At 46.5% G+C, this 25756-nt stretch overlaps 3 protein-coding genes across 7 annotated transcripts; 2 read left to right on the top strand and 1 right to left on the bottom strand.

The window, feature by feature from the left end:
• Positions 1 to 150: 150 nt before the first annotated feature.
• LOC107387947 (tectonic-3) lies at positions 151 to 7162 on the top strand. Of its 2 annotated transcripts, none has more exons than XM_015963232.3 (14): positions 151 to 677; positions 1303 to 1417; positions 1498 to 1595; positions 1678 to 1790; positions 1876 to 1984; positions 5191 to 5303; positions 5382 to 5420; positions 5613 to 5687; positions 5758 to 5877; positions 5962 to 6060; positions 6167 to 6264; positions 6371 to 6518; positions 6596 to 6730; positions 6826 to 7162. In XM_015963232.3, exons 1-14 carry the CDS (start codon positions 278 to 280, stop codon positions 6925 to 6927), a joined length of 1764 nt encoding a protein of 587 aa, XP_015818718.3. In that variant the 5' UTR covers positions 151 to 277; the 3' UTR covers positions 6928 to 7162. The 2 variants fall into 2 exon arrangements, with proteins under 2 accessions (XP_015818718.3, XP_015818716.3); XM_015963230.3 differs by having other exon boundaries at positions 1495 to 1595.
• mto1 (mitochondrial tRNA translation optimization 1) lies at positions 7095 to 14340 on the bottom strand. 2 transcript variants are annotated; one of them, XM_070545598.1, is made up of 13 exons: positions 14325 to 14340; positions 11262 to 11457; positions 10960 to 11159; positions 10766 to 10883; positions 9253 to 9551; positions 9046 to 9158; positions 8653 to 8843; positions 8424 to 8554; positions 8092 to 8296; positions 7832 to 8000; positions 7643 to 7752; positions 7415 to 7572; positions 7095 to 7328 (listed from the first exon to the last, which is right to left on the bottom strand). In XM_070545598.1, exons 2-13 carry the CDS (start codon positions 11449 to 11451, stop codon positions 7167 to 7169), a joined length of 2046 nt encoding a protein of 681 aa, XP_070401699.1. In that variant the 5' UTR covers positions 11452 to 11457; positions 14325 to 14340; the 3' UTR covers positions 7095 to 7166. The 2 variants fall into 2 exon arrangements, with proteins under 2 accessions (XP_070401699.1, XP_015818715.3); XM_015963229.3 differs by lacking the exon at positions 14325 to 14340 and adding an exon at positions 12041 to 12176.
• atxn2l (ataxin 2-like) lies at positions 12977 to 25651 on the top strand. Of its 3 annotated transcripts, none has more exons than XM_070545597.1 (24): positions 12977 to 13112; positions 13494 to 13591; positions 14351 to 14390; positions 14661 to 14717; positions 15416 to 15487; positions 16142 to 16301; positions 17743 to 17864; positions 18008 to 18099; positions 18343 to 18591; positions 20021 to 20448; positions 20521 to 20607; positions 20697 to 20810; positions 20908 to 20988; positions 21106 to 21167; positions 22137 to 22486; positions 22579 to 22648; positions 22746 to 22880; positions 22966 to 23029; positions 23188 to 23369; positions 23466 to 23604; positions 23688 to 23797; positions 24770 to 24949; positions 25029 to 25197; positions 25274 to 25651. In XM_070545597.1, exons 2-24 carry the CDS (start codon positions 13551 to 13553, stop codon positions 25321 to 25323), a joined length of 3054 nt encoding a protein of 1017 aa, XP_070401698.1. In that variant the 5' UTR covers positions 12977 to 13112; positions 13494 to 13550; the 3' UTR covers positions 25324 to 25651. The 3 variants fall into 3 exon arrangements, with proteins under 3 accessions (XP_070401698.1, XP_070401697.1, XP_015818711.1); XM_070545596.1 differs by having other exon boundaries at positions 13004 to 13139; XM_015963225.3 differs by lacking the exon at positions 12977 to 13112 and having other exon boundaries at positions 13270 to 13591.
• The last annotated feature ends 105 nt before the right edge of the window (positions 25652 to 25756 follow it).

The following is a 25756-nucleotide window of genomic DNA, read 5'->3' as shown; positions in this document are numbered from 1 at the left end:
TAGAATATGTGCTTTTTTTAAAATTCAAACCTGCTTTCAGAAGTTTTTATTATTTTCACAAATTTTCAGACCGACTCTGATTCACAAATATTCCTTATCTTTTACGTGTTTTACGGTAGATCTGTCGTTCCAACCGGAAGTCTTGTTGACAACTTCCTTAGTTACAAGGAGGTTGCTATGATTGAGCATTTAGCCAAACGCTACCTCTGGAAAGTCAGATATTTTGAGTATTTTTGAATGTGTGGATAGGTGTTCGTAGCACCGCCAAGTTGGAGAAATGACGCGTTTCTGGTGTTTGTTTTGGCTCCATGTTTACATCGCTTCCTATGGAGGAGTTGGGGCTCGCGCAGCTGCAGACCAGGGGACCGCTGGGGCTGTGGACACCCCTCCGACAATAGGGGGGCCCTTCAGCTCAGCCACATCGGCTCCGGGGGGTTCGGGAGTCACTGAGCAGGCAACCCGTCCGCCCGCTTTGGACTCCATGATAACTACTACACCGGACTCCATGGTAACCAATACACAGGACTCCCTGGTAACAGCTCCACGGGACTCCATGGTAACCAATACACAGGACTCCCTGGTAACAGCTCCACGGGACTCCATGGTAACTACTAATCCCTCCATAACTGAGGCTCCATCACCTACAACCACCGTCCAGACCGTGATATCTGGAGAAGGCAAGACCTTTAACCTTGTTTTAATGAACCTGCAAAGTTTCTAAAACCAATTTAGTCATCCGGACCTCACTCTTAAAACTTTTAACAATGCCATTATACACACTTGATCCAGAGGACAAATGAGTGTTATGTAATAAAATCATCTCAATGATCTCAGCATTTTCATCTGCGCTGCCTCCACGTCTGCCTCCTGTCTTCTCCTTGATGCTGCTGTCTCTAAACCACGCAGCATCTCTGGTCTCCTGCAGAAACTCTTATCACAGCTGACATTTTTCTCCAGCTTCAACATTCTCCACTTAGCACTGAGTCCTCTAACCTCACTCTTCAACTTGGGTCATTCTTGTTCACCCACATGTAACCCACATGTAATCTGGATAATCTCTCACTTGGTTTGATCAACTTTTAGATTGTTTTGCAAACGTTTTTAGGAGATGAATTAAATGCATTTCATTATGTCCATAAGAGAGTTTACCTCCTCTGCATCTTATAAAAATTGTCTGCTCGTAGATTTAAATCACAGAAGGGGGGGTTGATTTGGGTCTTGTATTATATGTTTGCGCGTTTTTATCATTTATATGAATTCTTTATCTGTTGTATGATTACAGTGTTCCCTCTTGTCTTTCAGGTTGTCTCTGCGATTTAACGCCTGATTTTTGTGACATTGGCTGCTGTTGTGACACAGCTGATTGTGATGCTGCCAACCTAACAGCCATCTTCACTGGATGTTCACCAGCAGTTATGTAGGCCGTCCTTATACTCTCCCCTCCTGTGTCACAGACAAAAGTATAATTTAAGGTGTAAAATAACTTTTCTTTAGCAGATCTGAAGTCTGCGTTGAGAAGTGGCTCATGTTCAGAGCCAACGTTGATTCATCTCTTGTCACCGTCACTGACACCATGTTTTGTGTGCGTTCCAAAGGTAAAAAGATGTTTTTTTAATGTTTTGTATAATTCATCAGACACTCATATCTGTTCTTATTTTTTTGTTTACCGCCCATCAGCTGCTGCTCCTCAGTCTCTCCCTTCCCTCCATGAGAGTCCAGCTTTAGGAGACTCGTACCACTTCTCACCATCAGGACACATGTTCATCAGGCACAGCAGGCACTTCTACAGGGTAAACAGGCGTATGGGCAGGATGTGTTCAAACAAAACAACCTGGTTTTTATATTTAATCACAGATATTTGACATTTTGTTTTAGGCCGATGATGTTATCCAGACGTTTTTCTCCAACTCCTCTGTCCGTGGTCTCCTTCGTCAACCTTCTGCTGGAGCAGCTTCTGCTTTCTGCTTCAACCGCAACCCTGCAAGTAAGTTCAGAAAGGCTATACCGAATGGTTCCTCTTTAAAAGGGAGTTTGTCTGGAGTTAACAGGATTTTATCATCTTTGTTTGAGTTAATAGATTGTAAAAACATCAAAAATAAGGGCAGGTTTATACTTTTTTCCCCTTTGGAACGTCTTTTAAACAGAAATCCCAACCTGGACCCAGCAGTGCTGTCTAACTTCAAACCCGTGTCTAAATGGCCGTTCTTGTTAAAAGTATCAGAAAGAATTGTCTTTATTCAGCTTTAGTTATTGAGGAATATTTTCAATCTGGGTTTAAATCTAGACAGCACTGAGCATGAGATTTTCTTGTCAAATTTAGGGGAACTAGTCGCTTCCATATCATGCTATTTTAAACCTTTGAGAGCAAAGGTAGGCACAATATGTGATCAAATATTTCCGTTAGCATTATTGAGATGTAATTTATCTTAAATACGGGTTATTTTCGTCAGCTTGAATTTACACCTGTTTCAGTGAAACTTTGCCCATGCCCACTCTGACAAAATGTGCCTAGAACAGCGTCTTAGGCGGATCGGTTGCTGTGTTGTTTATGGTGATCCAGTGGTTAAGGTGTCCAACCTGGCACTCTAACCACTGGACTACCAAGTCTGTCAAATGACACCAGTCGCATAAGCCATAATCCTGTGCTGACCTGGAGAGACAGGTTTCAGACTAGAGACTAGCTTCAGGAAGAGGAGCAGGGCCTGATGACGAGATTAGTTTCCATTAAGACTTTATGGCACTTTCAAAGTAAAAGGCAAAATTTGCAGCTGAGACAGGAAAATGCATGAATGAAGCCATCATTCATCCATTCACACACACACACACACACACACGGATAGTGATAATGAGCTATGATGTAGCCACAGCTGCCCTGGGGCGCACTGAGGCTTCCGAGCGCAGGCATCACCAGTCCCTCCGACCACCACCAGCAGGTAAGGTGGGTTATGTGTCTTCCCCAAGGAATTCTCTGTCTGGAGCCGGGATCGAACCTGCAACCTTCCGATTACTGGACAGCCCGCTCAACCTCTTGAGTTACCTTCTTACCCCTGAGAGCACTGAAAGGATTGTCATTGCAGCCTCTGTTTGACCATTTGAATGATTTTCTGGGTTGGATAGCACAGAATTCCCTACATCTCAGTGAAAGCCAGACTGAATGTGTGCTGTCTGGTGACCTTAATGTCCCGACCTCCTTAAATCAGAGCCTTGGTTCCACATTAAAAGTAATCAGTAAAAATCCAGGATTTGTGTTTGATAGCAACCAGAATTCAGACAGACAAACATGGTGGGGAAATCCAGTTTTTTCTATCTAAGATTACTGAACAGTCAAGCCAGTTTCTCCCATAGCGACCTTCAGATAGTGATTCATGCTCCAGTCTTGACCATTGTAATGCTCTGACTGAATTCTGGAGTTGGCAAGTCGTCTGTGTCACACCTTCAGGCAGTCCAGAACGCTGCTGCTGGCCTTCTGATGCACACGAGGAAGTTTGAACATACCTCTCTTCACTGGCCTCCTGTTGCATTTTGGGTTGATTTTAAATGACTAACTTTTTCTTTGTAAATCATTAAAAGGCCTGATACTGCCCTGTTTAAGCGTTCAGCAAGAGCCCTTGAGTCGTCTACTCATAACCAGAGGTCCCTAAATATAAACGCTTACTATTGGAGCTGCCTCCAGTGTGATAGTTTAACTTTGCCAAGGCTGCCTTTGTCACATGTTCATAACCTTTACGGACAGGATTTCTAGGTGCAGCCAAGGTGTTGAGGGGATCCGTTTTAGTGGCCTAATGATCAGGTCTCTGCGTTTTTGCAGATGATGTGGTCCTGTTGGCTTCATCAGAACGTGATCCCTGACTTTCGCTGGAGTTGATCGCAGCTGAGTGTGAAGCAGCTAGGACGAGAATCAGCGTCTCTAAATCTGTGACCATGGTCTTGAGCCAGTAAAGGGGTAGAAGGCCTTCTCCAGGTCAGGGATGAGGTCCTGTCTCAAATGAAGATAGAGCGCGAGATCGACAGGCGGATTGGTGCTGCGTCTGCAGTGATGTGAGCGTTGTACCGGTTTGTCTAAAGCCCCATTCCCACCTGTACCGGGTCGGCCCGGGCCGGGTAGCGTAGGTTGTTTACATATCTGGGTGGCCTGGTATTTTCCCGGGCCAACCAAGGCTCATTCTCGGCCCTCTTCCCGAGGGGTACTGCTTCAGGCCGACCAGGGCCGACACACCCACTGCTGACAGCAAATTCACACCTTCCATTAGAGCAAGCCTCTGATTGGTGGGTAGAATCAGCCCATTCACACCTTCCATTAGAGCAAGCCTCTGATTGGTGGGTAGAATCAGCCCACATGGGCTTAAGACAAGGATGTGTGGAATCAACCGGGCCAGGCTGGGGCCGACTGGGGCTACTCGGCCCGGGCCGACCCGGTACAGATGGGAATGGCCCAATAGTGAAGAGAGACCTGAGCCACAAGGCAAAGCTCTCGGTATACCGGTCATCTACGTTCCTACCCTCACCTGTGGTCACGAGCTTTAGGTAGTGGCCGAAAGAATGAGATTGCAAATACAAGCTGAAATTAGTTTTCTCCGCAGGGTGGCTGGGCTCTCCCTTAGAGATAGGGTGAGAGGCTTGGTCATTCGGGAGGGGCTCATAGTAGACCCGCTGCTCCTCCACATCAAGAGGAGCCAGTTGAGGTGGCTCGAGCATCTAATTAGGATGCCTCCAGGACGCCTCCCTGGTGAGGTTGTCAACCCAAAAGGAGACCAGAGGGACACGATGGATGGACCGTGTCTCTCGGCTGGTCAGGGAGCGCCTTAGGGTTCCCCCAGAGGAGCTGGCCTAAGTGGCTGGGGAGAAGGAAGTCTGGGCCTCTTTACTTAGGCTGCTGCCCCTGTAACCTGACCCCAGATCAGCAGAAGAAGATGGATGGACTTTTATTCCTTGACTTTTAGAGTGTGACACTGTCCCAGTATTTCCACATTTCCTTAATTGTTTGTTTATTCCAGTAAGTGTAGCGTTGTATGCTAATTGCTGTCCTGTACCCAGTTTACGTTCTTTTAGGATCTCCTTTTATATTTAAGCGCTTTTGTCAACATTTAGTTGTTTAAAAGAGCTGTATAAAAAAACTTTGATTTGGTTTGAGAAGCTGACATACCTTTGTGACAGTCACCTCCTAAATCTGCCTCACCGCCTCCCTCACAGGGTTTCTTAGGTCTTCGTTGCTGACTTGTACCCGCATGGTGACTCCCCAGTCTTGCACCACAGATTCGAGTCTCAGCGCTCACTCCTACACTTCACCCATGAGTCTGATAAAGGTCAGCCACTAATCTGAGCAGCCTGAAGTTACTGGGGGTCAGATTACAGCAGAGCAACAATGAATCCTCTTGTTACAGATTCCAATCAACGAAACTGTGACTCCATCAGATTTTCTGGTAAGCTACAAACTCTAAACGCTCACAGGTAGTGAAAAAAAATCATCTTTTCAAATATTTAAATTGTACAAACACTATTTACAGCATTAAAATGCTGTTTTTATGAGCCATAGGCTAAAGCGTGTGTGTGCATGAATATACTTCATGTACAGGTATAACTGTTGTGTCTGAGTGTATTATCTGTGATTTCAGATCCCAGTCATTCCACTGGGCCAGTGGCCTGCACCAGTAAAAATGAACAACTCCTGTTTAAATGTTGTGGAAAAGGTGAGTAAGTTCATTCATGTGTTTCACACCCAAAGTGTTGTAGTCCATGACGAAGGCGAGCTTCCTGCAGGTGGAGTTTACCATCGGCTTCACGAGCAGAGGGGAGCTGTCCAACGCTTCGGTCAGCGTGGTTTTGACTGATCGGACTCTCCATCAGCAGCTGCTACAAACACACTCTGTGCAGTTCCAGGTAGGTTGTTTTATTAAATGTTTAGTTTGACTCACCGAGGATTCAGACGCAATAAGAGCCACATCTGGCATGACATTCCCACAGCTGACCACTCCCAGCCCCACTCCAGCAAGGGCGACACCTGCTGTCGGATATCGAGTGGGGTCTCTGGTTTTTGGTCACTTTGAAGGAGAAGTGAAACCCGTATCCTTTGTAACAGAGCTTTGACTTCGCTGTTAGATGCTATTCTGGGGTTTATTTGGCGAGTTCTGCTCCAGTAACGCAGCTTAGATCCTTGACGGTGAACTAGGTGACCACACTTGGACCGTCACAGGGTGGGGAGTGTTCTCCTGTTCCCAGATCAGCCGTCCTCTTCACACACAACACCATCTCTGGCTGCACATTCATGTGAGTTGACACGATTTCATCTCAGTTCTGTTTGAATGTAAACTGGGATTAAATCGGATTATATTGTCTCACTTCTGCTTCTTTCATTTCTCCCTCTGCCGTCCAGTTCCCTGGCCAGGAACTGCACCGAGCTGCGTTCACGGATTTATGAGATCTTACAAGGACCGGCTGCTCCTGACATGATGGCCATGAACTCAGGCTCCCAGCCGGACTGGACCAGAGTAATCAGGCGAGAGTGTCCCATCAGCCCGCAGGTACCTGTTAATCCAGTTTGGCTGAGCTGGTAAAAGTTCCACCTCCTGTTCAGACTTTTATCCGTTTCCTCCTTCAGGAAACGTGTGACTCCGGCTGCGTCCTCCCACTCTCCCTCTCGGTCCAAGTGCTGTGGGCTCGCCAGGGTTTCACCGACGTTCCTCAGAGCTACATCCTGGGAGCCAAGTTTCTCTTCCACTGTCAAAAAGTCAAGGTGCACGACCACTTGGCTCATTCTGAACTCACTAGCACTTTTCCCGTCTTTTCTTTCCTTCAACATTAACGAAGCCTTGTCTTCGTTTTTTCCAGTGTCCTTCTACGTTTCCTCTCGCCCTGACAACCAGAGTTGTGTTTGTTGAGACCACTGTTTACCCAGAAGTCCCCAGAGGATCGCCTCAGCCTCACGCTTAGCCTCTTCACAAGCAGCGGCGCCGAGCTGGACGACGTCCCTGTCAGCAGCAGCAACGCTGCGGAGGTCACAGTCTGGACGCTAACAGGATCATCGCTACGTAGCTTCTGACCGTCATACTCTCAGACCTTTTACCATTTAGACTGCTGGCTGAAGGAAGAGCGTGTCCTTTTCAAAAGTAAAAATACTTGTTTTTATTCACTTATTTTACAAGATAATAAATATTTTCTAAGATAATCTGTCACTGAGGTAAGGATGCACACAGCTCCTCTTCTCTCCCCTCCTTTTGGCGTCGCTGGTTTCCGTGCGATGTTTTCTTCCGTTTCTCTGCAAAGCACACGTAGTTGAAGAGATTGACGACCGCAGCAGGAGTTATTCCTTCCAGACGCGTCGCGGCGCCCAGCTGGGGGACAGAGACAGAACAGAGTTCACAACATCTGTTCCCATTTTCAGGTTTTAAACTGAAGACCACGCGAACCGGAGACTCACGGTGCTTGGTCGAGCTCGGTGCAGAACCTCTCTGACCTCCTGAGACAGAGACACGGGCAGGGACAGGTAATCGATGTCTTCAGGCAGAGACATGTTCTCCTCCTCCTGGATTCTCTGGATCTCCCTTTTGTTGGACTCACAGTGAGGCCGGTACACGGCTACAGGACAGAGAGGAGACACGTCACCCCTGCTCATCCTCACAACACAGCTGCATGTTGTTCCTTCTACCTTCTATCTTCAGTCTTTGGGAGAATTCCATGAAAGGCAAAAGGACTTCTGGAAAAATGGAGGCCAGCACTTGGAAGGACACGTCCTTGTACTGCAGCATTTCTATCCCACTGGGGGAAAAAGCCAAGATGAACTTTTAATCAGTGATATTTCACACATGCTAACAGGTCTTTAGCTGGTGTTGCTCACCTCAGCATGTTGCTGTTGGCCTCGCTCACATGGACGTCAGGTATCTTCCTCTTCCAGCTGGTCGTGGACAGAGAGAGAGCCTGCAGGGCTGCCAGCGCATCTTGGAGGCTGTTTTTTACTCGCACGGCCTTCTGGTGTCGTGAGGAGGACACGCATCCCAACTCAAACCCTGATGGAGGGAAAGGGAGTTAGAGGAAATATAATCAGAGGTAATTATATCCTCCATCCAGGGGCTTGTTGGCATAAATGACAGGGACTACCTTTCAGCGTGAGGCGCAGGTCGGCGTTGTCTGGCCTCAGCGATGTTCTAAACTCAGCTCGGCTGGTGAACATGCGATACGGCTCCGTAACTCCCCGACTCACCAGATCGTCGATGAGGACGCCGATGTAGCTCTCAGTTCGGGACAGCGCCACCGGAGGCTTGGAGAGGGCCCGGCGGCCAGCGTTCACCCCCGCCCACAAGCCCTGGGAGAGTTTACAGTCATGTTTTCACAGCTGGAGGACAAAGCTCTGCTGCGTGATGTTCCCAGGTAAACATTCACATCTGGAGATAGGTTGTTTACAGGAAACACATCCAGCTGTTAGAGCCCACCTGTGCTGCTGCCTCCTCGTAACCCGTCGTCCCGTTGATCTGACCGGCCAGAAACAGGCCCTGAGTGCTCTTCACTTGCAGAGAAGGGCTCAGCTGGGTGGGACACACAAAGTCATACTGCACCCCGTAACCTGGAGACAACACACACACACACACACCCACAGGCGTAAAACTAAAGGGAGGTTTCAGCTCAGTGGGAGAGCTATGAAGCAGGAGTTAGACAACGTACCGGGCATGTGGATCTCTGCTTTGTGCAGGGGAGGGATTTCTCTAATGAGGCGGAGCTGCACATCAGGTGGCATGGTCATAGACAGACCCTGTGGGTATAAAAGGTCAGAGGTCAACCCCTCGGGCTCCAGCCACACCTGGTGTCTTCGGCCAGGAAAGCGCAGCACCCTTGACTCGATGGAGGGACAGTACCTGTGAGAGAAACAGGTTAGTCCTCATATCTCAGAGCTGGATGGTAGTGTGTGTGTGTGTGTGTGTGTGTGTGTGTGTGTGTGTGTGTGTGTGTGGTGTGCGTGCATGTGTGTGTGTGTGTGTGTGTGTGCGTGCGTGCGTGCATGTGTGTGTGTGTGTGCGTGGTGTCCGTGCGTGCGTGCATGTGTGTGTGTGTGTGTACCGGGGGCCTTTGGCGTCCTGCTGTATGTGACAGTTGAGATGAAGACTCTCCCTCACAACTCTCTCCACACCAGGAGTCGTGTAGGTCAGGTAGCAAGGCAGCTGCTCCTCTGGCTGCAGGGTTAAAATTCAAATTAGAACCTTCACAATGAAAATAAACCCGACAGCACAGGAAGTCATTTCCCACAGCGTTTCACATCAAACGCACCCTACAGCGTGTGTGGGTGTTCATGAAACTAAACGGAGTTGGACTGCTGTCAGGAGGGTTAAGTGTGGCCAAAGACAGATCCACCGAATCCTTCACGATCCTCGGAGGTGTCCCGGTCCTCAGCCTTCCGACCTTTAACCCCAGCCTCTCCCTCAACGTGTGGGACAACCCCGCGCTTGATGGAGCGTCTCCAATCCGACCTCCAGGGGATGTAGTCTGGCCTATAAAGAGCGACCCGGACAGGAAGGTACCAGTGGTAAGAACCACTGAGGATGCAGAGATGGGATGGCTGCTGTTTGCTAATAAAGAGAAAATAGGCAAAAGTTTATGTGTGGTTCCTTTTCACAGATAGAAATCATAAAGTGCTCCTGAAACACAAAACATGCAATGATGAAAAAGATAAACACATTAAATAACAGACAATTAAATTTTTTTAAAGCTAAATATGCATCAAATTAATCTCTTACTGATTAATGAAATTATTCTGAAAAAATATTTGACACAAAATTTAAGGATTAGGAATCAGACATAAATTACTGACATACACTGCAAGGCCAAAAAAAAAGTCTCCACCTGGATTTAACTGAGCAAATGGGTACGAACCACCTGTTGGAAAATTACTGCAAGTATGATTCTCTTTCAGCTGCAACAAGTTATTTAACCCCAACTGGTGCAATGAGTTGTTTCTTGTTTCTTCAGCAACCACGTGGAAAAACACATCTAATGGTCATGGGAAAGACATTAGTCTGTGTGAGAAGGGTCAGATCATTGGCATCAAGCAGAGAAAACATCTAAGGAGATGCAGAAACGACTAAAACTGGGTTAAGAACTGTCCAACACATTATTAAAAACGGGTCTGATGAGTCCAGATGGACCCTGTTCCAGAGTGATGGTGCATCAGGGTAGAGAGGCAGATGAAGTGATGCACCCATCGGGCCTAGTGCCTACTGCATAAGCCTGTGGGGGCAGTGCTATGATCTGGGATTGCTGCAGTTGGTCAGGTCTAGGTTCAGCAACAGGATGTGCTCCAAGAATGAGGTCAGCTGACTACCTGAATATACTGAATGACCGGGTTATTCCATCTTCCCTGATGGCATGGGCATATTCCAAGGAAACAATACCAGGATTCATCGGGCTTAAACAGTGAAAGTGTGGTTCAGGGAGCATGAGACATCATTTTCACACATGGATTGGCCACCACAGAGTCCAGACCTTAACCCCACTGAGAATCTTTAGGATGTGCTGGAGAAGGCTTTGTGCAGCGGTCACTCTACCATCATCAATACAAGATGTTGGTGAAACATTAATGCAACACTGGAAGGAAATAAACTTGTGACACTGCAGAAGCTTACTGAAACAGCATCACAGCAAACCCCAAAATAAAATCTAAAGGCAGTCCAATGAAATATTTGAGTGTGTGACCTTTTTTATGGTGGCAACTTTAATTTTTGGCCAAGCAGTGTATCTGGTAATGATCTGAAATATTTCCAGACAGATGCCAGCTGGTGCCCACCCAAACAGATCCCATTAACTCTGTGTTGTCCAGGTTGTTCCGGGTTTGGATCTGTAACCAGCAGCTCCTCCACCGACCCCTCCATCACCGTCAGCCTGGGAGTGGACAGCAGCTCTGACTGCAGAGGGAGCAGCAGATGGTCAGTGAGGTTTCTCACAGACAAAAGTGTGTGTGTGTGTGTGTGTGTGTGTTACCTGCATAAACTCCCTGTAGCGTTGACGGTCCAGCTGTGCCCTTGGCCCCCAAACAGCAGGTCCTTTTCGACGATTCAGGATGGAGAAGCTGATCCCGGCCCAGTCTCCGGCTCTCCCACACAGTCCGTCTAAAGCGTCTACCTCCCTCACGAGATGACCTTTACCCACTCCACCCAGAGACGGGTTACAGGACAGCGCACCTTTGGGGATGTTGTCAAACAATTAGCAGGATTTGATAAATAAGCACAAAATATCCAAATGTGAAATAAAAAATGTTGTTGGCTCAAATCCACTCTGCTCACCGATGGTGTGTATTTTCTGTGTGATCAGGAGAGTCTCGGCTCCCAGTCTTGCTGCTGCAGCCGCCGCCTCCGTCCCCGCGTGACCCCCACCCACCACGATGACATCATAGTGCTGTCTGGGGAAGTGACCCACACTTCTGGAAACCAGCGACAGGAAGCTCTGCACAGGCTGAAGCTTCTTTGTCAACATCTATACCTGTCAAAATAAAAGCACCATGCATTCAAACTTTTATTTTTCTGCTACACAACAGTTGTGTCATTACTACATTTACAAAGTAAACATTTACTCCATCTAATACCTTTTGTTTTTAACCAATCCATTCTGTGTTTTTAATCTGGCTGTAATTTGATACTTAAGTTCAGTTTTTATTTATTTTGTTGGTATGTAATTTAAATTATTTTGACAACACATTTAACACATATGACACACACTGGACATTTAGTCACGTTTTGCTTTTAGGAAGTCTACAAGTACATTAGCCTTTACTAGGTTTTACTTTTTTACTTTACTATTATTTGTGCAAAACGACAAAATCAAGATATAAGGTCGTTAATAAAAATGTTTGACTTGTTGTACATAAGACACAAAATGAGGGGCAATTTCTGCTTTTGGCAAACACAGATCTGCGAAATTAAACGCGATCAAATGAGTTTTTGTGGGGGAAAAAAACTTAGTCTATAGTATTAAAACGCTGGTTTTTAATTATATTCCTTAATTTAACACGATTTGATCGAATCAGTGATGGTTATAGCCACTCAAAATAACCTCAAGCACTTACGGTTCCTTTGGCAGAGGATGAAAGATGTATTTTGTTTTCTTGGTAGTTTGCTAACAGCAAAAACTGAGACTCAAGCACAGAAGAACTAGTAAATTACCGAACTGTCGACACACTAATGTCTCTCTACGGAGGCCGCCATGCTGTTTGTAGACTAGTGCTGTAATAACTGCTGTAAAGACGCACTCGCATTTCTTTGGCTATGTTTTTTTCTGTCGTCACAATTGATCGATGGTTCATAAATGAAACTGACAACAGAACTCAGAGCCGCCACACTTGTGAAAAGGTGGATGGATAAAACGTAATTAAATACAATTTAACACGATACGTTGTGAACAGTTTGCGTTTATAATTTATCAGGTGCCTGCCACGTGTACAGCTGAATGCACCATTTGTTGTATGTTTCAGCGACACCTGTTTAGATCAATTAATTAATTGATTATTTATTTATTTGTGCTCGGCATTCCACGTAGGCGCGCGCTCAACGCACGTGAATTCACCCCCATCTTTTTTTTCAGCAGGTGTTGTGTCAAACGGATAGTCCACCAGAAACGGAAGTGCGTCCGCGGGAGCGCGCGCTAAACATTGTCGGCAGCATTTCCTGTTGTCTTCCGGCATGGTTTAACATTAGTTCCCACCACCTCAATAAAAGCAAATTAAAATTAAAAAAGTATATTAAAAGTGTATGCTCACACATTATACATATTTAAGTATTCTTGCATTTTCCCACAGAGCAGACCTATACGCGTATTTGCTAAGGGAAAAAAAAACCTAGACAGAATAGGTTTATAGCAGTACATCAAGTGAACGCTGGTTGCGCTCGTGCCCGCGGACGTGAAGCAACTTTTCACACCACAGCAGTTTTGGCACAACACCTATTTCCAGTCAGCAGCGCGCGGATTGAGTCAAGTGAACCTACCGAAAGGTGGTGTTGACCGACCGCAGCAGGTTTTCAGTTAGAAACCTGAACATTTCAACCTCCTAAGGCAACTGACTGGCAGTAACGCCAGGTCCTTAGTTTATTACGGAAGAGCCAGCAGCGCCGGAGTTGAGGCTACGAGACCGACGGGAGAAAGTAAATCCCGGGGGGAAAGCGCCCGAAGTGAGCTTGAGGATCAAAGCTACCGCTAACTTAGCCAGTCACTGCTAAATAATTAAACGGAAACTGGTGGCTCTTTACTGGTTGTTTTTTGACGTAATAATTGGGGTTACAGAGTAAATACTTTGGGGCAATTTCTTAACTTATTTATTACATTTTTATTTAGTTACCGAAGGGTTTTGCCTCAGCGTTTTAGGCCACAGGCGACAGTAGCCGGTCTTTTTGAGGTTACACCGGCTCTGGTGCTAAACATAGTTGGATTTTACTTCCGCTTCATTACGGGAGGTATCAATTTTGATAAATTAGGTTAAACTTGATATTTTCTAAGCCTTGTGCTTCGCAATGCTGAAACCCCAGCAGCAACCCGGCTCAGGCGGGAGAAAGGCATCCAACGGAACGTCAGGCCCAGGCGGTATGTCTTCCCCAGTCAGCGGCAGCAGGACATCGACTGCAAGGTAAGCGAGTTGGGTTCTCTTGGTGGGATAGTCCGAGGCTTGTCTTCTTGTGTCTGAAAGGCCTACCGGTTGAAGTGCTATGCTACGGGTGGGCGTGGTTTAAGAGTTATTCAGTTTCAGCCAATTACATTACTATTTTATTGATTGACAGCAACGTTGAACCAATAAGAAAACTTGATTTGTTCTAATCCAAAACTTTGAGGCGGACCTAAGTGGGTGAAAACAATGAGCACCATAGCATAACGGGGATGCAAAGTTTATGTGGCCTGTCAGTGCTAAAGAAAGTACGCGTATTTTTCTAATTCTCGTAGTCAGTAAAACGTGTTATTCTATTTTTAAATGTTACACTTAAGATATTTTGGGCCTACAAAATGGTCTGGTGTTATTTTTTCAGAAGAGAGTGTGTGTGTGTGTGTGTTCACTGGACTCGATGAAGCTGTCTTTGTTTTGTAACCAGCTGCGATGCCCTTATTTTTACTGAATGCAATTTAATTTAGATCGTTCTGAAAACATTTTTAAATGGCTTGAATAAAGAAATAAATTACATTAACATAAATCGTGTTAGGTCAGCGTCTGTTACTTAAAAAAACAACATGTGGAAAACAAGCACCTGCTAAAAATGTGTTTTCGGAAAGATGGCTCTGACTCCCTATGATAGCATTTAAATTCCTAGTGTGTGTGTGTGTGTGTGTGTGTGTGTGTGTGTGTGTGTGTGTGATGGCACGAATCGTACTTAACAGCGTCCGACGTTTATTACAGGAATCGAACTTCTGCAAAGTCCTCTTTCCAGTCGCCACCTGTGAGTGTTCTGAAAAATGTTGATCAACACACACACACACACACACACACACACACACACACACACACACACACACACACACACACACACACACACACGGTTTGTGCACATTGGACACAATAGTTGTTTTTATTTTAAAATAGGCTTGCATCAGTGAATGTGTAAAAACCAAACCTGTCAACAAGTTAACTGTGTAATTATGTTACAGTTTTTGCTTGTTTTACATCAAATCTTCAGAAATCTGTCTTGATGCATAACTTTTGTGTGTAGGTGTTTGAGGGTGTGTACAACAATGCCAGAATGCTTCATTTCCTCACAGCTGTTGTGGTAAGTCAGTTTAGTCATTGTTAAAACTCTTCTCAAAGCAACTCATCAGCGCAGTATTTTCCTGCTCCTGGTGACTAAAGGTTGCAGAATAAAAGTGCATGGATTTGTGTCGTGGTTTGTCATTTCCTCAAATATACATGGTGTGTTTTGTAACTTTTTCTCCAAAATACTCAGAAATAGGGGTAGACTGACATATCGATCGGCGAATATATCTGGACGATGTTTACCGTTTTTATACATCGGCTGATATCTGTCCTTAGTAAAGCCTAAAGTCAGCCGCTTCCTTGGGCACCCAGTGCTGTTGCAGAATTTAAATTAAATTAAATTTTGTGTTCACAAATAACATCCGTATAATAAATACTCTAAATTAACTTAATTTAGTTGTCTGACACTGACAAGTGCACAGCTGGTTAAATTTAGAGTTCAAAAACTTGATTCAGTTTGAGAAATTGTGTCAACTGATGTTAATAGTGACATTTTAGCATGAAAATCAGGTGGAAAACGTGTCGATCTAGGCCATGAAAGTTGGCCCATAAGTTCGTCAGTACATTTTGGCCATGGTCTGACCATGTCTCCCGCATGTTGATGATATTGACAATTAAAAACAATATCGGTTGACTCCTGTTTGAAAATTCTTAGATGGCAAATATTGTCCTTCTGTGTGCAATATTTGTGAAACCAAATGATTTTTCTTGCAGGGATCCACCTGTGACATCAGAGTGAAGAATGGCAATGTGTTTGAAGGCATATTTAAGACTCTCAGTTCTCGGGTAAGAATTTTGTCTCCATCAAATAAAAGCATGGCATTTTTGTTTTTGATTATTTGCCCTAGAAATAATTCCAGTAATTAAAACCTCTTCCTATTGAAAACCCTAGCCATTCATGTGGTTCCAGATCAGCTTTTTTAAACGTTTGAAAGCAATGGTAGGCACAATATATGATAAAATATTACCAATGGCTCCATTGAGATGTCATTAATACTGGCAAGTGTAGCTGAAGAAGAAGAAGAAAAGGTTACTTCTGTCACCGGCAGTCAACCCTGTGCAAAACGACATGCCAGTCCAGCACTCTAACCACCAGTCGCTTTGTAGGCAGGATGCATGGTCTTTACAGCGGTGTTTAGTCACAAATGCAGAAGTAATTTGTCAGAATATCCAGGTTTCAGAACTGAGACCACCAGCTTCAGGTGGAGGAGAAGTGCCTGGTGGGTTTATTCCGTTTGTAGGACAAATGTTTTCATCGACTAAACTGAAGTTCAGACATGAAAATGCACAAATGGAGCCAAAAAAGGGTTTGGCGGCATTTCTCATGAGGAAATGACTATCACACAGTAAAAAGTTCCAAAAATAAGATTATCCATGATGTGGAACCTTTAAAGTTGGTAAAAGTCAGATTTGTCCTTTCTCTGCTGTGTCTGTTGTCAGTGTGAGCTGGCTGTGGACGCTGTACACAAACGCAGCGAGGAAGAGGGCTCAACATTGGTTCCGCCACGAAGGGAGGACATCACAGACACCATGATCTTCAACCCTTCAGATCTGGTCACAATGATCTGCAGAGATGTTGACCTCAACTTTGCTACTAGAGGTACATACAAATGCAAACTCACAGCGGGGGGGGGGGGGGGTTCAGCTCCAGAGAAATGCAATACTTGATACTTTACAAGTATTTCTAGGAACATTTTGAAATCACTTAAAAAGAAAGCAGTCCTCTGACACTAGGGCTGTAGCGAAGCCTCGATGACGTAGACGGCTCGATTCTAAAAACTCGTCGACGTCAGATCCGGTAGTCGACACACCACGCCCCCTTGTTGCGTCCTCAGGAGTTTGTAAATGGAGGAGGAATCTGCCTGTTTTCCCTCTAGTTCTCCGCCTTCACTAGCATCTCCGCCAAATACCGAAGACCCGGAACAATGTCAGTCCGCTACTAGATTCCTTTCCTGTTTTGCCCGCCTTCGTCTCCCGGCAAAGGACAACAACTTCCGGGGTCAGATGCGCTGCTCCGTCTCTACTGCAGATGTAGAACATCACCGGGAGCGTTTCTCCCTTCATAAAGGAGCTTCTTTCAGACATTAGGAGAGCTGTTTTTGTGGTAGCGGTCTCTCCTCCGTGCTGGTCTGTTTGCTGCTGGGTGTTTTTGGTTTATTTAAACGTGGTAACTTGAACTTAACAATGGTAAAGCTACTGTTAGCGTTTTTGCTAACAGCTTCTTGCGTTTGGATAAACTGTTACGTTTTGGTTTAGAGTTCATCTTTTTTGTGGTGCAGATCTCCCTTTTATTACATTTAGAGTGTTGTGGGTTTTCGGTTTAGTTTAAAATATCACCTTGAGTTTGGTTTAACCACCCAGTTTAGAGTTGGACCTTCGGAGATCCTTATTTTGGTCCAGAACCCTGTAATCTTTGCCCAGTGGGACATCCCTAGTTATTTGTACTTTTGTTTTAATTCCCCACAGGCAGAATTAGTTTTATTACTCCCAACCTGTGGATGGAAAGATTTGTTTTTTTTTTTGTAGTTGTAAATAAACCTGATCATCATTTTAACTTTTAAATCCCGTTATTGTTCCTTCCTTTTTGCACATGAGCCAAACTCCCCAGGAAGAGTCGTAACACCACTCGCCTCACGCACATAAGTGACCAAAACAAGCAGCATGGAGACACTCCATCTTCTACCACCTCTCAGGCAGCAGCCTGCACTCCCAAGTTCTACTCGTCACCAGAACATAACCAACCGCAACACAATAAAAGCAGTGTTTTACAAAATGGAAGGCCTGTAGTGTTTATTCTCTTACAGTAACAATTCATCAATTTTTTTGAGGAATTTATTAGAGATTTTTTGGTTTTTATTAACTGTGCAATAGAAAAATAATCATTAGATTAATTGTCTAAATAGTCATTAGAATAGTCGACTATTCGATAAAATAATCATCAGAATAATCGTTTACCCCCAGCTCTATCTGACACACACCTTGTTTCCTGGTAAATAGAAGACTTTTCTTTAAGTCCTGACCGCGTGTGTTTCGGTTTGTAGACACCTTTACTGACACCGCCATCAGCTCCAACCGCATCAATGGAGAACATAAGGAGAAGGTTCTACAGAAATGGGAAGGAGGAGACAGCAATGGAGAGAGTTATGATCTAGACAACGATACAGTAAGTCTCTTGAGTAACCACTAACGGCTCATGGTGAACGTCCTAAATGTAGTTTTAGATCAGATCGTGTATGTTTTACATACAGCCCATTATTCCGCCTCTCTCCTATCCGACCTCATTAATGCTTGTGTTTATCTCCACAGTCTAATGGGTGGGATGCCAATGAGATGTTTCGCTACAACGAAGTAAAATATGGCGTCACGTCAACCTATGATTCCAGCCTCTCCATGTATACGTGAGTTATCTTATGGATTCACTTCACTCTAGAAACAACTATGAAAAGAGTCGACAAATCACGTTTTGCAGTGCGGTCTTAATCTTTTTATTTATTTAGGTTCTTCATATCTGTGAATTTGACAGAAGCATTTTCTTTCCTTCACACAGTTTTTCTCCATTTTCTTGACCTAAAGCTGATGATGATCGTCTACTTAAAGCTCGTGCTTCTTTAGACTTCACGTGTTCTTTACTCCTCCCTCAGTGTTCCATTGGAGAGGGGCAACTCTGAGGTCTATCGGCAGCGGGAAGCACGCGCTGCTCGTCTGGCCAATGAGATTGAATCGAGCCCACAGTACCGCATTCGGCTCAACCTGGAAAACGACGAGGGCAAAAGTGAGGAGGAAAAGTTCAGCTCTGTGGCCAGGGATGGCAGCGATCGGGAAAAGGGTCGTGAGAGCCCCCGTGACCGAGACCGCGAAAGAGGTCGAGACAGTCCTGGAGCTGGTAGCAGGTGAGACCGGCTGCCTGATGAGTATTCTGGGATGCAGGTGGACAGTAGAAGTGTGTACCTGCACACAAACAGCTCAACATTGCTTTGTTTCCATTTTGCAAGTCATAGAAATAAAATGAAATCATCAAAGTCCAACCATGTTGTTGTTCGTTTAGCGCTAAACTTAGTCTGATGACTTGTAGTTTTCTGCAGTGGACATCCTGAATCAAGATGGATTTAAAACTCACTTAATAGTTGAATTTCAAAATTTTTGACCATCAAAACAGAAGGTGAAGGACCTCCTGTTTAGTAGCCCTTACAGAGTTTTTACCCCACCCTAACACTGAGTGCGTTTACATGCAGCCAGTAACCCTTTTAAAACCCGAATATTCACAATAACGCGGTTCCGCAGGTCCATGTAAACACCGCCAAAAACCCGGATATGCTCATAACCCGGTTACTACACCTGGGGTAACCCTTTTCTAACCCGAATGTTTGGTCGTGTAAACGCATATTGGGATATCCCCATCAAACCGTGTGTTCTGCGCATGCTCTGTTCGCAAGGAATCTTGGTCATTTGAGTAGCGAGACGTCTTGTATGCGCCAGAACACCGGAAGTAAACAACAAGTTGGGAGCAACATGGCGAGTCGCGGCACAGCACCACACTTTTGGAGTGACGAGGAAACTAAAGCGCAAACAAACGCGGTCGCTATCTCTTCCGAACTGGGAAACATGTTGTTGTTTTCACGGATACCTGATCAAGAAGAACCGGAAATGACGCATATTGCGTCTGGACGCAGTCCATACGTCCTGACGCTACCCCAACGTCCGCATTTACATCGGGTTATGCAAGTTAAAGGTAACTCTTTCTATTTATGCTAGTAAACGGGTTATTCTGATCAACTCACAAACCCAAATACCGACCTTAACCCGACCATAACCCGGATATTGGCTGCATGTAAACGTAGTCACTGGTAGATGTTTTTGTCCATGCCCTGACTACTCACAGCTGTTCTGTTAGGGGGAGGGGAGGATCTACCTGATTACCCCCCCCCCCCCCCCCCTTATACAACACTTTGAAGTCAGGATGGTGTGAAACAGCTAAACCAGAATGGGGGGGCTGATGGACAATGACTCATCTTTGAGCTGCTAACACCAGGTAGTCACAGCTAATTTGGTGAGTATGTGTGAAGTGGAGGGAGGCGACTTCTGACCAACAAAGCTCCTGCCACTGTTGCATCTGCAGCCCTGGCTCTGACACGTCTCTGGTATGCAGGGGTGTGCAAAAGGAAACGGTGTTGGCTTCGTTTGCGGAGCGGAGGATTTGTAACGTGCTGTATTCAGATTCAGGAGGGGAAGCTAGGCTTCATTTTGGGTTTCTGTGCACCAGCTGGTTTTCATGGTTGGACCGCAGGTCGGCTTGTTTGATGACCTCTGTTTCTCTCTTAGAGAGGTAAAGTACATCCCACTACCCCAGCGTCAGAGAGAGATGAACCGGGAGCGAGGTCCTGGTGGACCTTCTCCACACAATCGTCTCAGTGGATGCCACCGCTCCACTCCTGCGCCCTCGTCATCATCGTCCCCAAGACCCCCCCTACCCTCTGGTGCTGGCCCCCAGCCTGGGGTCTCCCCCTCAGAGAGAAACAGCCCTCTGTCAAGTCGAGGTGGGTCATACGTTCCCCATCACTCACAAGGGAGCCCGAGCCCTGGCTCTGGTCCTGCAAGCCCGTACACCCCTGCCTCTCCTGGACAAGCGTCCACGCCAGCTTCTGCTTCTACCGCCACATCCCCATCCAGTCCCCCCGCCCCCCATGGACACGCAGTTCCTCATTCCCACTCACTGTCGCTGTCTGACACCGGCAGACCCGTTAATGGAGGTGAGTCGTGTGTCTGACGGTTGAGCTGCTGGTTCTCCTTCATGTAGCTCATACAGATGATCTGCCTTGCAGTCTCTACTAGAACGTCCCCCAAAACCCAAAGACCTCCACAGTCCAGCAGGACGAACCGCGCTTCAAACTCACACTCTCAGCCCACAGGTAACCTCCATGCAGTCTTTATTATCATTTGAGCGCTGAATTCAGCCCCGGATCTTAATCTGAGTATTTGTTACCATCTGTTGTTGCAGCCACTCGTTCCCCTAAGTCAGGCTCCTCCCAGGACACGTCTTACTTGGACGCTTCGCTTGTCCCCCTACCTGCCCAGAAGACATCTGGCCCTGCCCCAACCTTCCCTGTGGATGGTAATGTCTCCCACTGGGCTTTTACTTTAGTGTTTATTTAAGGCTGGGATCTATGAAGTCCTATAAATATTAGATTTTTATTGTTTTCTTATTGCAGTGAATGAAATCCTTGGTGCAGCTGCAAAAGAGCGCTGTGCAGAGAGCCCGAGCAGCACGGAGGACGGCAAAAACAGCAAAGGTGTGTGTTTTAGAACAAACCCAAAAATAAACAAAAACAACAACATTAGCAGCTGCAGGCCAGGAGTGAATTATTGTGGTTTATTTTCAGCTTCTTGTTTTGTCTTCTCTCCATCAGCACCGTCGATCCAGCAGCGGTCTCAGATAGAAGAGCTGCGAAAATTTGGCAAAGAATTCAGGGTAAGTCTTTCTTATTTAGTTAGACGTTAATAGATAAATTCCTGATCAGAAGAGAGACCAACGTGTTTCGTGTGAAGTCGGAGAAAGAGAGTCTGGAACTTTAGCTTTGGATCCGTAGCTTCTGTTCCTGCAGGGCTGCTGCTGCTATGATGTTTATTTGTAGTATTTTAATGCTGTAGACCTCATCCTGCTGGGGACGTCTCACTCAGAAACTCGGGCTGTGTTGAAAAAATAGATTCTCATAAATATTCATGAGTATCGATTCGTATGTCCAAAGATGGGTTTAACCCTTTAAGCGCCAAAGTTGCAAAATAGCATCAAATGTCATTGCTGACATTTAACAAGCAACAGCTGCAACTATGGTCCCTCATGAAGTTCCTGCTTTATACCAGAAGGTAGTGGAGATGTCCGTCTTCAGCCTGAGCAACACTTATGGGTGTGTTTGTACTGAAAGTGTTGGAAGAGTTTTTAGAGCTTGAAAACTGTCGCCCACCAAGAGGCTCGGGGAGGAGGAGGGGGCGAAGGCGGTGGGTGCAGCTTCAGCTTTTGGATGATTCTTAATGTGTTATTTGTAATGATGCCCTGTGTTTGTGTTCATTGATGCAGTCATTGACTCTTGTTGCGCCCTCTGTTGGCTGTCCTGGATCTGTTTGCTAATCCTGCTATTGGGCCATGCAGCCGTTTTAACTTGCCAGTATTTCATTTATTTGTTGTTGAATGTTAATAGTGTTAATATACTACACAACTACATAGTCATGTAATTAAGGTAACGGCAAAAGGGAAGAGTTCGTTGGCCCAAATCGACATATCGGATCCAATCGCAATAACTGATTCTAAATCTTGAGAAACGGATCAGTTGTTGAAATCAGCTCTATCAGAAACCCGTCGAGGGCTCTAACCCTAACGAGAAAGCCAACACTCTTCATAAATAACACAAATAATGTCATGAAAACTCTGATTGCCTTCCAGCTGCAGCCGAGTGGAGGCAGCTCCAGTTCTCCCACTTCTCCTGCAGCAGCAACACCTCCCTCTGTCGGTGACATCACCCAGCTGGCCACAGCCAAGCCTCCATCGTCAGACCCTGCTTCAGAGGCTAAGTCTCAGCCTGCAGCTCCCAGTCCGTCTCAGCCTCAGCTGCAGCATTCGCCGGCTCCTGCGGACGAACCCAAGGACGCAACAACCACGCTGGGTTCTGCATCCGCCGCTGCCACGGCACTCGTTTCAGACAGGCAGTCGCCTGCAACCCCTCAGCCAGCCAGGACCCCAGGAAGTGAGGATGTACGGTCTGAGACGACGGAGCGGACGGAGGGTCTGCCAGAGTGAGTTTTAAACAGGATTGTTGGTTCTAATGATTCAGACTTTTGATTCTTCTCTGCATGTTTTTACTGACGTGAGTGTTGTTGTCTCGTAGCCAAGTGAAGAAATCAACTTTAAATCCAAACGCTAAAGAGTTCAACCCCATTAAACCTCAGATGCCCATGGTGAGTCACTTCCTCAGATCTGCTCAAATAAAACACGTGTGATGCCCTTACCTTCAGTCCCTGTAGCTGATGTGATCAGTCCGTTTCCATCTCGCAGACTAAACCCAACACAGCACCCACCCCACCCCGCCCTACCCCCCCGAGCCCGGTGGTCCTGCAGCACCCCGGAGGCCAGGCGCCGCTCTACAACGCCCCCTACCTCCAGTACGTCTCTCAGATCCACACTGTACAGGTAAGTTAGCTAAAGATGGTTCCTGCTACCAATGTGGGATGAAAGCAAGTGGTTTACAATTAATTCCATCTTTTCTCACCCCCAGCCCCCACCAATGTACCAGTACACCATGCCCACCGTCACCCAAGGAAAATACGCCAGGGCCAAAGGTCATTCTTTTCTCCATTTACAAAGTTTGTGTTTTTTCTCTTGAATTACTTATCTTCCTGTATCTGTGACCTTTGTCTTGTGGCCTCTGTACGTGACCTGCTCTTGCCTTTATTTCATCACAGGAAACACTTTTCTGATCATTCTGTCCTCTCACCAGGATCCGTCGTGGCGACGCGCTCTGATCATGGTGCCACAGCACCACAGATGCTTCAGGCCGCTGCATCAGCAGCCGGAGCTCCTCTGGTGGCGTCGCCCTACCCTCCATCTTATCTCCAGTACAACCCACAGCAGTACAGCCAGCAGCAGGTCATTCAGGCCATGACGCCCTACCCTGGACAGGTAGAGACTCTGGATGTAAACCGTTACCAGAAACTCCCAAATGCATCATCTGGGTTTCTCTTAGCTAATGAGGTTTTTATCTCTCCTCCACCGTAGCCCATGTACTCCATGCTCCAGGGTGGAGCAAGGATGCTAGGTCAAGGTGGTGGTCATCCACAAGCCCTGGGACCACCTGGAGGCCCTCAGTTCCCTGCACAGGGAGATGGGCCCCAGGGACCACAGCAGGGCATTTATGGTGAGCAGTGGTGGATTAGAAAATAACAGTCCTAGCATGGAGTCATCTTTAACCCTGTCCTCTTGTTTCTGCGTTACCTGCAGCCCCTCAGTCATTCTCTCATCATTCGGGTGCCGTTCATCAGCCGCAGCCTTCTAGCACCCCAACAGGAAACCAACCCCCACCCCAGCACGCTGCACCCAGCCCCGGACAGGTACCCCCACTCCCCACCCCCAAAGTGTTTAGGCTGCAGACTTGCATTCTTTACAGCAAAGGGTGATGCAGTTGGACACTCTGTGTGTCTGGTTTCATCTAATTTCATTTGGATGTTTTTGTTTGTGGTTTATTTCTACAGTGATTTTATCAAATTAAGCAAAAGTTTAGAAAAACAAACCTTTTAGACTTATCCGGTGTGTTATGGCGCTTACACATCAGCGTCGGTTCCCCTCTGGGACTGGAGTTTGGTTTGACACACAGGTCAGATTTGCGTTTTCAGTTCCGAGGAAACTTTTTTTTTTTTTTTTCAGACCTCCTCCCCAGCGGTCAAACTGGGACCGAGGTGACACTACGGACTGATTGGCCAGCTGAAATTATGCGTACCGCCTCCGATCTGCCGGGGGGTTCCCGCATGCGCGATTCATTCTCATGTCGGTTGCTGTTGAGTAAACTTCTGTATGTGAGCACGCGCGTGCCTTTCCTCTGCATCTTAGCTCTTGTCCCAGTGGTGTGTGTGTGTGTCACAAGATTAGGAGGACACACACAACAAATTAATAAAATAATGTGGTTCAGAGTCTCCAAAAGCAACACAGCTCATGCCCGCCTTTGTTTACCTTACTATGGACACAGCAGACTTTCCCACGCGTAGTAAACGCCGCCCACAGGCTCGGGGATTTCCGCATTCCTGAGAAGTCTGTCGTATTTATACGTGAACACTACACCGCACGTTTGAGACCGAACTCACGCCATCCAACCCGACCAAACCTCGACAGTGCCAATGCTAATGTGTAAGCGCCATTAGTGTGATAGACAGCAGCGCTACCCAACACACACACACACACTAGTTTTTCTAATGTTCACTTGAGCAGGTCTAAGCATGAAGGTCCTCATTTTATCCGTTACACGACTCGTATTTCCTGAAGGAAGGAACCAGGAGCTGCTGAGTGTTTTACTAACTGTCTCCTTGCAGAACGCCCAGTCAGGCCCACAGCCTCAGTCCTTGTACCACTCAGGTCCCTTATCGGCACCCACTCCCCCCAACATGGCTCCAGGTCACACGTCTCCACAGGGCTCCTACCCAATTCAGGGCTACAGCATCCACAGCCACCAGGGCATCCCACCAACGTACCCGCTGGGGCAGATAGCACAGGTGAGGCTCAGCCTTTCTTCTTGAGATTAAAAACCTTTAAATTGTGCTCTGGGTGTTGAATCCTGTCTCACCCAACCAGGCTCACGTACAGGGAGCCATGCCAGGTCCTCACCACTCAGGCAGCCATGGCCAACCCCAGTTAGTCATGTTGCAGACTCCTCAGCAGGGTCCTGGTGGCGTTCCCCAGCACCCTCAGCATGGACCTCAGCAAGGAGCACACCAGCACTTTTACATCGGACACCCACAAGGTAGGAACCGGAACGTCGAACCCCCTCCTTTAAGCTGAAGCGGTTTCCTCATGGCTGGTACGATTTTCTCCCACAGCGATGCAGGTACAAACCCACCCTGCTACGTTCCATCCACCTGGAAACTAAACCCCTCTGCCTCCACGTCCTATACTCTCCCCACCCCCTCCCACCTGCCGGACATGAAGTCCAGGAACACACAACTCCGAACAAACGTTCTGGCTCACACAGAGGAGATGAGAAGATGAAGAATTCTGCCAGCACCTTACTCTTGTGCTTCAACGTTCATCAGTACACAACATCAGTCAGCCCCAGAGCAGGAGGACATTTTTAATGAAGACAAAAGGACAGCAGCAGCATCCAAACTCTCCTACTGCTGAGCTCTCCGCCCGTTGCTTTCTGTTTCTGCCTTGCTGGGTGCTCCAGTGGAAGACGGAAAAACAGCAGCAGACATTTTTCCTCTTCCAGAGAAAAGGTTTTGTAATTACCACAACACAACCAGAAAACTAAAACTGTCCAAACTTGAGACTACGGTGCGATAGGAGGGACATGCAGACGTGGG

This window comes from Nothobranchius furzeri, chromosome 16, assembly GCF_043380555.1.
Source record: "Nothobranchius furzeri strain GRZ-AD chromosome 16, NfurGRZ-RIMD1, whole genome shotgun sequence".
Classification (NCBI taxonomy): Eukaryota; Metazoa; Chordata; class Actinopteri; order Cyprinodontiformes; family Nothobranchiidae; genus Nothobranchius; species Nothobranchius furzeri.
Note: the sequence above shows the minus strand (reverse complement) of the source record. Positions and strands in the feature narration are given on the sequence as shown.

Bases quoted from the DNA above. Each gene is read 5' to 3' on its own strand.
- mto1 (XM_070545598.1), bottom strand. From the start codon at position 11,451: ATGTTGACAAAGAAGCTTCAGCCTGTGCAGAGCTTCCTGTCGCTGGTT. The intron at 10,884-10,959 runs GTAACACACACA...CTCCCTCTGCAG, and splicing joins GCTACAGGGAGTTTATGCAG to TCAGAGCTGCTGTCCACTCC. The intron at 9,159-9,252 runs GTGCGTTTGATG...TTAACCCTGCAG, and splicing joins ACACCCACACACGCTGTAGG to CCAGAGGAGCAGCTGCCTTG.
- LOC107387947 (XM_015963230.3), top strand. From the start codon at position 278: ATGACGCGTTTCTGGTGTTTGTTTTGGCTCCATGTTTACATCGCTTCC. The intron at 1,985-5,190 runs GTAAGTTCAGAA...CCTCCCTCACAG, and splicing joins CTTCAACCGCAACCCTGCAA to GGTTTCTTAGGTCTTCGTTG. The intron at 6,265-6,370 runs GTGAGTTGACAC...TCTGCCGTCCAG, and splicing joins ATCTCTGGCTGCACATTCAT to TTCCCTGGCCAGGAACTGCA.
- atxn2l (XM_015963225.3), top strand. From the start codon at position 13,479: ATGCTGAAACCCCAGCAGCAACCCGGCTCAGGCGGGAGAAAGGCATCC. The intron at 15,488-16,141 runs GTAAGAATTTTG...GTCTGTTGTCAG, and splicing joins TTAAGACTCTCAGTTCTCGG to TGTGAGCTGGCTGTGGACGC. The intron at 25,198-25,273 runs GTAGGAACCGGA...TTTCTCCCACAG, and splicing joins TTACATCGGACACCCACAAG to CGATGCAGGTACAAACCCAC.